Source organism: Magnolia sinica, chromosome 6 (genome assembly GCF_029962835.1).
Source record: "Magnolia sinica isolate HGM2019 chromosome 6, MsV1, whole genome shotgun sequence".
Classification (NCBI taxonomy): domain Eukaryota; kingdom Viridiplantae; phylum Streptophyta; class Magnoliopsida; order Magnoliales; family Magnoliaceae; genus Magnolia; species Magnolia sinica.
In genome coordinates this window covers 98,225,715-98,239,604 of record NC_080578.1, presented here as the reverse complement: position 1 = coordinate 98,239,604, position 13,890 = coordinate 98,225,715, and the positions used below count along the sequence as shown (strand labels likewise).

Genomic DNA, 13,890 nt, shown 5'->3' with positions numbered 1-13,890 from the left:
ACATTCTCAAAACTAAAGATGGGCCACGAAAAATGGACGCTGTTAGTAGCCCAGTAATTACTGAACGTTGCTATGTCGGCCCACCATAATGTATCTGTTCTATCCACACTGTCTATCCATTTTTCCAGATTATTTCAAGGTATAAGCCCAAGATTGAGGTAGATCGAGATATCAAGTGCACCACACCACAAGAAACACCGGTGATTAAATGCCCATCAATACAAACTTTTTGAAGGCCAGAAAAGTTTTGGATGAAGCTAATATTTGCGTCTCCCTTCATCCAGGTCCGTGTGACTTAATCAACGGGCTGGATGTCCAATAAACATTACAGTGGACTCTAAGATATTTTAAATAGTGGTTGTTCAATCACCATTGTTTTCTTATGGTGTGGTCCACTCGAGATTTGGATCTGTCTCAATTTCCCCTAAAATAATATGAAAAAATTGATAGACATGGTAGATAAAACACACTTATCATGGTGGGGCCATAGATCACTATCTAATAACCACCTCACAGTAGCTAGTGGCAGCTTAAGTAGGCAATCTGTGTTCATGTTGAAAGTTCTCGAGTCCAGAATGTATTTGACTGGACCCATCTATGATAGCAGCATGTGGCCCATAAAATTCCACCTAAGGATACTTCTTATGTCAAAATTTAGAGTGATTTTTACAGTAAAGCAACTAAGAATTTGTAGTTTTGCCAAAAAAAAACTCCGTATGTTTTGAAAATCTAGATTCTCAGCTTACCATAAGCAGGCATTTCTTGGTTATTGTGATGTGATTGGTTCACATCATCAATGATGTTGTAAACAGTAAACACTATTGTATTAAATACAGTTAGCGGCGATGTGCAATCACATTGTAGCAAGCAATAAATTCTACTTGCTGCAAGCATCCATACTCATGTTTTGAAACTACATGCCATGCTTTTTTGAGAGGGTAAAATGACCAAAATGTCTTCATCTACCTTTCCTTAAAAAGGAAACATGCCTTGTGTGGTCATGACCCCTTATAAGTTCACGTATTAGAAAATCATCTAATAAATGGGTAGGTGATCTAATGGGCACCACATAATGATAGCCTATATCAAGGTGGCACCACATGATGGACAATCCATATTAAAGGCATGCCCCTGATAATGAATGGCCCACAAATAAGGTAAGCCTGCATGATGGGCAACCCACATTGAAAGTGGGGCCCACATGATGGGTAACTCACATCAAAGGTGGGCTCCACAAGATGGGCAATTAATAATGGTGGGCCCCATATGATGGACAGTCCACATCAAAGGTCGGCCTAATAGTGAGTGGCTCATATCCAAGGCAGGTCCCGCATGATAAATGGCCCACATTAGAGGTGGGCCCACATGACGGATGGTTCACATCAAAGGTGGGCTTCACATGATTGCCAATAGATATTGAAGATGGGCCCCATATGATGGATGACTAACATTAAAGGTGGGCCCTACCTAATGAACTATGCACATTAAAGGTCTGTCCCTAATGATGAATGGCCCACAATCAAAGTGGACACTGCATGATGGACAACCCCCATCAAAGGTAGGGCCACACAATGAATGATCCACATCAAAGGCATGATGGGCAATGGATGTGAGGGGAACCAAACAAACTTTTGGAATAATTTCTCATGATGTTGAAAACCAAATATACTTTTCTATTTTTTGGATAATCATAATGTTTTTTTGTCAAACATTCTTATTTGATTAAGTAGAAATCAAGATAAGTCACTTATGGCATAAGTAATTTATTTAATGTAACTTAAATATATCCATGCTCAACATGTACCCATAATTTATCAGCCCAAGTGAAATTAGTGCTAATTTATAGTTAAAATTAGGAAATTTTAACTTGATAAGATTTTATTAAGGATTGAAATCTTGGTTGGTTCGCTTGACCCAATGAAACTTAGAAGTTCAATTATTTTTATTTTATAATAAATAACTAGCTTCAACAAGATTTTAAGATTTAAAAAAATATCAAACTATAGAGAAAAACTATTTTGGTACCTATTTACAATAATACATAAAACACATAAAGTCATGCCAACTATCATGGGATTAAACTTATGAACCTACAATAAAACTTTGGAAGAGTGTAATTAAGCATAGTTCAAATGTATCTGAAACCGGTTTGGATTTATGGTAGGAAAGTCAGCCATTAAAGTTATTTTTCCACTGGCACGAGTAATGTAGGAAGAAATTTTTTCACAATCTTTATGGACTTAGAGAAAGCATTCCATGATGTCTTCAGAGAATTAATCTGATAGGTGTTGAAAAAAGAATCTCAAGATGATGTATTTATTAGTCATACCACAATCTGTTCTTACCCCTTTGAAATAAGAAGAGAATTATCTAAGGGAGTTAATCTCTCTCTTTTACATAGATAATAAGTTGGTCTCCCATATTAGATGAATGTTGAGAGATCTTAAGTTAGTGGATTGTGAGTTAGCTAATAATATTAACATGATTAAAGACATATATTTAAAAATAATAATAATAAATGTAACAAATGTTAGAACAATTAATGAAGAATGTGTTAATCAGTGACATTTCTCACCATGTTCAACGATTTATTCTTCAAAACTATTACCACAGTGCATGACTTTCTTAGTTTTGTATCTATTTTTTGTTATTTCATTATTTCATTATACCGATAGAATTTTCTCAATCCATGGGGTCAAATCTGACGGCGTTACGGCACATGTAGAAGCGCAAAGGCTATCATTTTTAAAGAGAAATTCCAAGGTACAGTGGCCACATTATAACCAACATGTCACATGGGTAATATATCCAACCAGAGAAAATGTGAGCCACACCATGATGACTGCCTGACTTGAAAATGAAGCCTGTCTAGACCAGGATGATCGTCCAACATGCTGGGCTTAAGAATGCCCATGCCCGATACGTGAGTCACCCTAAAATTCAAACATGAACTGAGGAATTGTGTTGTGGGGTCCAATGTGATGTTTGTGATAAATCAACCCCATCCATATGTTTTCCGAGATAATTTCAGGACATGTGACCAAAAATAATGTGGATCCAAAACTCAAGTGGGCCATACAAGAGACAGAACTGAAGAAATAGTTTTCTACCGTTGAAACCTTCCTCTCTTCCTTATTTTTATATGCCATCCAAACGGTTTATAAGGTCATTGCCATTAGGATGAAGTGACAACATGAAAAACTTAGGACCTTGATTTTTATATGCCATCCAAACGGTTTATAAGGTCATTCCCACTGGGATGAAGTGACATCAGGTAAAACTTAGCCTGATAGGAAACTTTTATGGCCTTAAAAATGATTCAACGGTGGTGACTGAATCACCACTGTTTCCTCACGTGCGGCCCACTTGGGTTTTGTATCCACCTAATTTTCCACAGCATGTCCTAAATTGAACTCAGAAAACGGATGGACGGGATGGATTTAAGACAAACATCAAGGTGGGCCCCACCTAGCATCCTAGCGGAGGAACTTCCTGCCAAAGGCTTTCAGGAAATCCGAGTCCCGTGAAAAAGTTACCGGACAAGATGGTACAGTGCTAAAAAGTAGCGGTACCTTGCCTGTCCGTGATTAGTTCTCTAAATGGCATGCTCGTAATACCAAAAGAACAAAAAAAAAAATGACGAATTGAAAAAGGTAAAAACAAATCTACACTGAATCTGAGAATATAAACAACACATCAAAAAGCAAAAAATAAAAAATAAAAACATATTTCCTGTTGGCCGCTGCTTCAATCAACTCTCCACGATCTGTGGGCCCCTGTATTCTACCGGGTCCATTTTCAAGTCCTTCGGCATCACAATCTCCTCCAACAATGCATATGAGCCGCTGCCTTCTTTTGCTTCATGGGCACCATCTGAGGAAAGAAGAAATTTAAAAAAATATATATTAATAAAATTAGAAATTATTTAAAAGCAACTTGGGTGAGTACTGCACAATATCTTCTACCAGTGATCACCTTGTTTGCCAATCTTTCCTGCAAAGATATCACTTGCATAGCACATCAGGGCCATGCAATTAACGAAAAATCAGGCAGGTTCACTCATCAGGTGGGCCACACAGATGAAGTTAATCAATAGCCAACAGCCCAATTCAACATGTGCAACATACATCATCCATGGATTGACATTATTTTCTTGGACACGGCCCATTCCCAGGCAAGGCACACTGGACGCCAATGCTCTTAAGAGTGGGGGGCCCACATACAATCTGGTAGGTTTTCAATGGTGTGGCCCACCTGAGTTTCGGATCTGCCAGATTTTTGGGTGATGAAGATAATAGGTGGTGCCCACCTGATGGATGGTTGGATGCCATTAAAACATCATAGTAATGCCACGTGTTGATTTGTACATCAAAGGTTTAAATTGGATCCAGCCTCAGTTGCTTCTCAAGGAGCAGGAATTGCTTGCTGCAGGAGATTTTGGTCCATCACCTATCCACTGGGATGGTAGGGTCCCACTTGTAAGGAATGCTAGGCCGAACCAGCACCGTACCACACTTCATTGTAGAATGTGCTAGCAAAGGAATGTCCTCTGGCTAGCATCGACGGAGGTGGGGCCCACATTTTCATTAATAGAATGACTCCTATCATGGATGGGCCTAACCAAATCTCCTCAGTCTGATAATCCTAACCGCCAATCAGTGGCCCCTGAAAATGGACAGCTAAAAGAATAGATCCAACAGTTTGCATCCAAAGTTAGGGTCATCCAATTGGAGATATCATCAGGGCATGGTCCTTCCCTGGTGGGGCCGCCAGATTGCTAAAACACACCACATGGGTGCAGGCATTTTCCAAGCATGGCATCTATCATGCATGTGTGTGTAGTAGGCATGATAGATTCGATGTTAGATGCAATTTAATTAAAACAGCATTGGATGGCATTTACTTACCCAAAGAGCCAGAGCATGGCAAATCTCTGTAGTAGGTGCAGTCGCGGCCATCATCCTTCGAGTAAGGCGGTCCAAACACATCGAGCACCGCACATGGTGTCACAGCTGTGAAGGCATGGATGTTGCCTCCTGCAGACGGATAGAGTATGGAAGCATTGCAAGGGGCCGTGAAGACTTGGTCCATTTCCAACCTTGCCAATCTCACTGCCACACCGTATAATTCTATCAAATATAAGACCAAAATTCCATAATGGTTATGTTATAAGATCTACATAAATGTATTCTTAAAAAATTCTCCCACACAACTGGTTGGACTGCTAAGTTACCAGCCAAACTAGCATATAATTGCCAACATGTCATGTGCGTATGTCATCTAACCCATCCAACATGTTGGGCACACAATGAGAATAGCACGGGAGCAAATTCTAGCCCATACACTCATAAGTTGGCCACAAGTGTACTTTGGATCAGATCTGTGGTAGGCCCACCTGATGAATGGATTGCCCAGATTTCTGTATAGGATGTTCATGGTGGGGCCAGCCTTCTGGCCAGGTTGGACACTGTACACACTTGACACGTGCCAACATGTCATGTGTGTATGACATCAAACCTGTCCAACAGGTTGGGTCCACCACAAGAATCACCTAGGGCAAAAATCTAGCTTATGCACTCACAGGTGGGATGCAAGTGTCATGCTAGGTGGTTCGGTGCTAAATCTACCTGCAAAATATCAGCTGCCGTGTATTTCCCAACTAGTTCTTGAGGGGCCCACAAGGTGTGTATCTGTCTAACAGATTCACCTTACCATGATGCATTTCAATGTGAAGAGGTATGCCAATCAAATTAGCAGGTGCATGACACCACAAAGAACAATGGGCATGGGCCCCACATTGTATACCTATGCCAACCTAACCATCCCGTAGTGTAGTCCCACCATATTGATGGGATGGCCCAAAAACCAAGCCGATCCAACCATCAAGTGCCCCACCACTTGAATTTGTAGATTTTCTGGGCATTTTTTCATTGTTTACAAAGGTGTGGCCCACATGATGGTTTGATTGATTTGAATTTTGGGATGTCTTATTTTTACAGTAGGGCAACCCTTTTTTACAAAAAAGATGCCATGCACACCAGTGGACCCCAAACCAACTCAAGACCATGGGATCATTTCCATGCGCGTGTCTGGGTGATGTTTATGACAAACTGGTTGGATGATAAATTACCACCCAACAAGTGGATATGTCCAACTCGTTCAATAGGTTGGCCCCACCATGAAGATAGCCTATAATTAAAATCAACTCGATCCACTCATCAAGTGGGCCACGCCTTGTAATAATGGATAGCAGTGATATTTCTTTAAAGGAAAAAAAAAAAACAGTTGTGGCCCACCAAGTGGATCAGGCTGATAGTGCACAAGCCACAAGGTGATCCTAATGCTAGAGCCAATCCTTTGGATGGGTAGGATGTCGCACACACATGACTAGCTGGATAGCGGTTGGATGATAAAGTAGTGATCCAACAAGTCAGACATGAGCATTTCTTTTCCTCTTTTTTTTTTTTTTTTTTTTGAAAGGATGAGATGAGTATTTCCCTATATATATATATATATATATATATGAGATGAGTATTTCCCTATATATATATATATATATATATATTCATTACTCTATAAATAGATACACGATAGCTCTTAGACCACCTTGGGATTGGGCCCCAGCTATTATGACTTGTGAACCATTGTATCAGGACCTCAAACCTTCAAGGAAAAGGGGAAAAAAGAAATGTTAAAAGGATTGCATGAAGTGCTCACATTGAGATGATGGCGCGGAGTTGTCTGATTCAGCCAGATCAACCCAATCATATGCTTTGATGTGCATTGATCCTAGAAGCAGCTTGCTGAAAACAGTCATCCCTGGGTGGTTATGGAGAGGGATGACGCCTGATGACGGCAGGAAGAATATACACAGCTGCAATAGTTGGTAGAAAGAGATGTAAAAATTTTCAGTTGGTCAGAGTCATAAGGAATAGTTGGTCAGAGTCATAAGGAATGAGAAAACAACCAATCCTCACACACACGCACAAAAATAAAATAAAATAAAAAAGATGGTAGCTTATCTATTGCTACTAAGCTTTAAATGAATGCCATCTATATAGCAAAGCTCTGCCTATTAATTTGCTTCTTTTTTTTCTAGGTGTTATGGTTTTTTGAATCAATATTTGAATACTTATATTTTTTTATATCATTTTTCATATCATGGCACTGGTGAGGCGATCACCAGACTGCCTTCTAGTGCAGGTATGCAGTAACAAACTCGAGTCTCAAGCTAGACGCATATTTGAATACTTATCTAGCTTTAAGTTTCAGCATAGATATGTGGGTATGAAACTCTCCTATAAGAAACAAAGACGTTGAGTGATTACAAGACTTTTCAAACCCCAAAACAGCTAAAATTGGCAGAACTTACTAAAAATAGTAAATGTTGACTAAAACTCAAATATGACCCTTAAAACGATCGAATTTTGTGAAACTATTCTGGGCCAGGATGTAGAGCTTGTCAATAGCTTTCCAACGACATATTATATGCACAAAACAAATAACTGGTCACAAAGTTGCGATTGTCAGAAGCTATAGTGTACGCTAGACCCTGGATTGAACTTTCTTGCACTGTTTCTTTCAATCTTGACCGTCCATGAGATTGTCCTTGACTTTCCTACACAGGATGTTAATTTCTTTTACAGTCATTGTGCCAAACACCTTGTGTTCAGATCAAATGCACTTAGTCATTGAGCCAAGATGAAAACACAGGCTGGTCTGACCATTTATACAAAGATTTGGATGTTTATTCTCCTCCCTGAGGAAACATCAGGGCCATTTTAGTGTCATGTGGTTTTTAAGCTCAACCAAGGGAATTCCAAGCTTAAAATGATGAAGTTAATTTCCATGACTCTATGATGGTATATGAGGAAGCATTGTCTTGAATGAAATGCATTATTTAATTTTGTAAATAAAATAAAGCTAAAGGATGGCAAACAAGTAGTTGCAAATCTTACTGAAAAGTCCTCGCACTTGTATATTGTTGTGCATGTGATTCTTGGAGTTCCTTTGGCAACGCTTTTAGCCTTGAAGAAAAGCAGATCGCTGCTTAGTCCAACATCTTCTGGTTTCATTTTATCTGCATTGAACAATGTATATGTCAGCCACCCAGATTGCAGCTGAATGCACGAAAGACAGCAACAGTCTTCAAATAGATTGCCTCTACTGGTTGCATTTTATCCACAAACAAAGAAAAAAGAAAAGGGAGACACTATTTACACTGTAATACAAGAGAAATATTCATATACGATGTTTATATCCTGCAAAATTTCCCAAAATGCCACTTGGGAAGAACATCTGAACTGCAACAAAGGTCAGGTGGACCATAAAGATCAGTTGGAGTGAAAACCAGGATGGTCCACTTGTCATCAAGGCTACGCTATCAAAATCAATGGACAGCTAATAGTCTGACTCGTTGCATGGATGTGGCCTCTCTAATGAGTGGATTTGTCCATTTTTTTCCCAAAATCATTTTGTAGGCTGTGGCCTACCTTTAGCACAGTACGGATGTTATACATTATGTGACACATTGGCAGGAAAGGAAGTTTTGTGTGTGAAAGTTCTCAAACAATGTTGCACATGAACATCTCTCATAATGCAATTTTGTACTGTTGCCTTACCATTACCAGTAAATAAAGGGTGTGTTTAGCAGTGGGGTGGGTGTGGATATCAATTCCTCCAAAAAATTATATTTACATGAAAGGCAACAACAGTCTTTAATAGATCGCAAGATGAAGACATGGCACTGTGGGCCCCACATGCTAAAGGCATCAATTGAGCTGTGAGAAAGAGATGACAGAAGGGATTTCATGGCTTTAAAACACGTTCTACACCTAATTGCTTCAATCCATTACCATCGAATAAAAAACCACTTGAATTGAACACATTTCGTTGGTTGATGCACAGCAAGGGATTGTTGGATGCCTATAAGTTGGATTAGTGAGAAGTGACGTACTTGTTACTCACTTACAGGTGGTATTTGGATATGATACCCAGAATACAAACAGCATTGTATATTGTGTAATTAGTCTGAAATGCAGCCAAAAGAATATACATGTATCATTCAACAGGCATGGCAAGATGGCAGGCTTGTGTTCAAACTGATCCTTCCTGAAGTTGTGGAGGCATGCCTTGGCAACTAAATATGGCCCATCCACTAATCGCCATTATTTTAAATCTGTGGGCCCACTTTTGTGACCCATGTAGTTATTGGTTTAGCCTAAGAATCGACCTAAAGATTCATCTCGATGGGCTCAACCTAAAGGCGTATCTTATGCTAAGATTTTTTTATGTAATTTGAGAATTTTTGAGTGATTCCCTACTGCAAGCTCTGTTTGATGTTGAATATACAACTACCTGCCTATAATTCACTTACAGGTCACAAAAACTATTAACATGCAAGTGACTTACAACTTACATCCAAACAGGCAACATGTAAGTGACTTTCTTCAAGTGAAAGTCACTTAAAAACTTACAGGCATCCAAATGGCCCCTAAAGGGTCCAAATCCAAGTTACTATCTTGTTGACCACAGGCAGATGAATGGGCATCAGAGCTTGTCTAGAGACCTGTTTACTAAAACTTGTCCCTACAACACAATTATGTAATTCTGAAGAAAAATAATCATTTCAGGAAAATGGGAGGGGTATTGTCATGCTAAGACAAACTAGTATCAGACAAAACTATTACATCATTCAGAACTTTTCTGGAAAAAGACAAGGAACATCCATAAGAGGAACTTTGTCCACAGGAGCATCTTTTATCAAAGACATTATAGGATAGGCTTTGGATATTGTACTCAGTTTTCAGTTACAAGAAATTTGACAAACAAGTCAGTAATCGAGACCATTATTCTCTTGCATCCAACTGTGGACAGATCATGCCCAAAGCTCTCCCCGATTGGAAGATCCTAGCCACCAATATCAGGCTTCTTTTCTAGTCAACTGTGGATCATCTCTGTATTTCTCTTCTGAACCATCTATTTGCATGCCCAATATTGAAATTTAGGATTGTCTTGTTAAGGAGATCTTTGAAGTGCATACAATCCAAAGTCAGACATAAGCGATCAATGGCATAGATCACTGAAACATGGGCCAAACTCATCAGAACTGAACCAGAGTATACTGTGCAAATCCTTATGTCCAGATCCAATAGTTCCTTTTTGTCGTTTGGAAGGGAAGTACAGACCCTTTTTGGGAGTGACTTTTTTATTTATTGATCCTTTTAAATCAGAGCTTCTCCACTAAAAAAAATTTCACCATGTTTTGGAGGTTTCTCAGAAACAGACATTTGACATTCTTATCAAATGATGCCCAAACTGCCAAAAGCATCACAGTTCTCAAAACATGACAAAACAATGTGATTTTCATAAATAGTACGAAAGAGGAATTTCACCAATTACAGGATGATCACAAGTTGGACACTACTTCAACGTGAACAGTGAGCACCGAGAGTTAGTGCAGACATAATCACCCAACATTAGAAGATCGCTAGCAGGAATCTATCAAACATTTCGCAAACCTGAATACTCATTTGAAATGCATCTTAATACTCCTATACATCATATTGGATTGTGGGAAACACGTTCACATAGAATCTCAGTGCACACCAAGTGCACACAGCAGCTGTATCATAAGCTACAATACCGCCATTGTTTTACCAAAAAAGCATCAAACATATAAAATATCCTATCAGTAAAAAAGATGGGCCACACCATCATGATCACCTGGTATAAAAGACGGGCCGATCCATTCATTGGGTGGACTGCACCAGTACATTAAATAATACCATCGGCAGCCCATTGAAATTGACATTGTATCCGCTGTATGTCTGGATCAGTCTGATTCTCACATCACGGATCATCATGGTCTGGCCCACACCCACCTTTTGTACAGACAGGATATTCTACATATTTGACAGCTTTGGCAGGAAAATAGGGGCTGTATTATACCACTGTATCTGATCATTTCTCCCTCATAAACAACAGTAAGAGAAAAAAATGAAACATCTCTGAAAGCAAGTTGAAAGTAGCCATCTCCAAAGATCTGTGCACATGGCATACAAATGTGTCAATCCACATAATCTAAATCATGGTGGCCCATTCTAGATGGGGCACAAACTCAATCACACTGATTGAACAATCCTAACCATCCAATTGGTTGCAGCCAATGGATGGCTAAAAGTAAAATGATCTTTGGTCCCAATTCAGGAAGCAAAATCAGAGGGTTATGCTCATCCAATCCAATATGATTTTCAGGCTACAGCACATGCAGTGGATAATATGCCACCATTTTGAAATGGTGGTGAACTTTCACTGTAGCCAAGCCCTTCAAAGATTCTATAAACATTATCATTATTTGAAACCATAGTACTGCTGTCCTCTGAAAGTAGAAAGGAGATTAGATTACCAGGTGCACGACATGTGACCAGAATCGTCTACAACAGCTGCTTCATGCAGTGTGTAAAACACCAAAGCTCTGCAGGTACTCTCATTCTGTACATGTAAACTCCAATCCGTTCATCATGTGAGAAGCATTATGTTCACATTACATACAGACAGTTGGCCCAATAAAAAATTCAGATGGGTCAGATCAATGAGTTATGTAGAATTGCTCCTAAAACCTTGAAGCACCCATCGTGTGACCCATATGATTTTTGGATCAGGCTGATTTTTGTATGTTCTCTTCATCCTAGTGGGCTACACCTGATTAACGGATTTGATGGAAGATACAGACCATGGTAGCCCCACAAACAAACCTATGGTTGGCATCGCATCCCCATTGTTCCCTGCAGTGTGGCCCACCTGAGTTGGGTATCTGGCTGATTTTTGGCCCCAGGGCATAGCATTGAGGATAGCACATGATGGACAGCGGATTTTAGACGTACAGCAAGACGGATGTCACAGATTTGGGCCCATGACATGCACATGCTGCAAATGTGCCTCCATCAAACAATCTGAACCAATGTAAGGGGTGCCACCTGATTAGTGGATTGCACCCACTGTGACATTTGGATGCTGAATGCTGTATATGATCATTCCACAAACAAAAATGCAAAGCAGAATTTATCAAAATCTCAAAGACTTACCGAGAATAAGCTGCAGCTTCTGCACATCTTCAGGCGGAGGAACAGTCCCAGGCCCTTTGAATACCTGCCTACACACATTGTAAAGCTTCTGAACTACCGTCAATGGAACATGACGCTTCGCCCTTTTTCTGCAACGTTTCTTCCTTTTTCTGCAACATTTCTTCCTAATGATCTTCTCCACATGTCTAAGTGTATCTCTCTCCTCATCAACAAAGCTCGATTCGGCTTTCGTCATTGAAACAAACAAAGAAGAGGTGCACCAAGAAAATGCAAATTCCCGTCGATTCCAACTTCAGATTTACTGGAATCTGACAATCGGCAAGGATTTCACAAGATAAAAGGCCTCAAAACCTTACTTCCGCTCAGAAGCAGCTGATCATGAATCTAAACCTCGCAATCGGATGAATCTCGGGTTTCAACTGCAGAAAACCTCCGGTCTAAGAAATATTCAGACCATGTAGGTTAAAAAACGATAAAGATTTTCTGTTCCTGATACAGAAATCTTCGTCAGAACCGCAAGCTTCAAAACCCCGCCAGAAAATCCACGACTAGGATAGAACCAACCGTCTCTGTATATCAAAAGAATCAAATATTAAATCCGAGGCTAAATCCCTCAGATTTCATCAGAATCAGCAAAACAAACACCTCCAAATCTCCATTTCACGCCAGTATAAGCCACCAGATCTTGAATCCGAAGCTTAAAATCCCAAGATTTCACCAAAAACCAGCAAAAATACCTGAAATTTTCCTTTATCACCAGAACAAGCCTCTGGATCTCGAATCCGAAGTTAAAATCCTCAAATTCCACCAGAAATCAGCAAAAACCCACCTTCAATTCCCCATTTCTGACCAAAAAAAAACCCTAGATCTCGAATTCAGCAGCCAGAAAACGAGAAAACCAGCAACCAAACCGGGAAAAAAAAAACGAGCAAAAAAACAAAAATCTTCGTAATGCACAGATCTCGACCATCAATCGAGATGTGTGTGTATGTACAGACAAGCTTCGCTTCGATCTTCTAGTTAGAAGAATCTTCAAAAGGAGATGAGAATCGGTGGTTTTTGGTGGAAGACAAAGGGAAGAAAGGAGAGAGGTTATATATAAGGAGAGGAGGAAAGGAAAACCAGGGGCCATGAGATATCTCTATGGGAAAACAAAAAATAAAGGAGTCTTTGCTTCGTTGAAATCTTTGAAAGCCCTCTGGAAAGAAAAAAGCCGATTCCCTCTCTCTCTCTCCCGCCCCCAAGATTCTGAAAACTACCAGGAAAACAGTACCCGGTTTTGAGCCTTATATCCAGCCCGTTGGCAAGGTAAATTACCAGAATACCCTCGGTGGTTTGTTTTAGGGAAGTGCGGCGCGGGAACTGGTCTTTGGATACGGAGTAGGAGATGCTAACTTGCGCGTGGTGCGTTTCGCGTGAATAGCTATTACAGCGTATCGTGTGCCGTTTTGCCAGGACACGGATTAGGTAGGGGCGTGGATTAGTTGTTTACCCTTACTGTGGGACCTACATTAATTCTTTTATGTATATCCACGCCGTCCATCCTTTTTTCCATATCATTTTATGATGTAATCCCAAAAATTAAATACATTCAAATCTCAGGTAGACCACGTCACAAGAAACCTTGGTGATTAAAAGCAAACCATTAAAAACTTCCTAAGACCCACTGTAAAAAAAAAATTTCCATCCAGATTTTTGATAATGTCAAACAGACCTGAATGAAGGGGAAATATAAAGATCATCTTGATAGAAATCTTTTGTGGCACACAAAAAGCTTTTAATGGTCACTTACCACTGTTTCTAA

General features: G+C 39.8%; 1 protein-coding gene across 2 annotated transcripts; it reads right to left on the bottom strand.

Annotated features, from left to right (window-relative positions):
- Positions 1-3,614: 3,614 nt before the first annotated feature.
- Positions 3,615-13,328, bottom strand: LOC131249206 (plant cysteine oxidase 2-like). 2 transcript variants are annotated; one of them, XM_058249831.1, is made up of 6 exons: positions 12,824-13,328; positions 12,087-12,655; positions 7,959-8,080; positions 6,718-6,874; positions 4,908-5,111; positions 3,615-3,873 (listed from the first exon to the last, which is right to left on the bottom strand). In XM_058249831.1, the coding sequence occupies exons 2-6, from the start codon at positions 12,319-12,321 to the stop codon at positions 3,752-3,754; spliced, it is 840 nt and encodes a 279-aa protein (XP_058105814.1). In that variant the 5' UTR covers positions 12,322-12,655; positions 12,824-13,328; the 3' UTR covers positions 3,615-3,751. The 2 variants fall into 2 exon arrangements, with proteins under 2 accessions (XP_058105814.1, XP_058105813.1); XM_058249830.1 differs by having other exon boundaries at positions 12,087-13,328.
- Between the last annotated feature and the right edge of the window lie 562 nt (positions 13,329-13,890).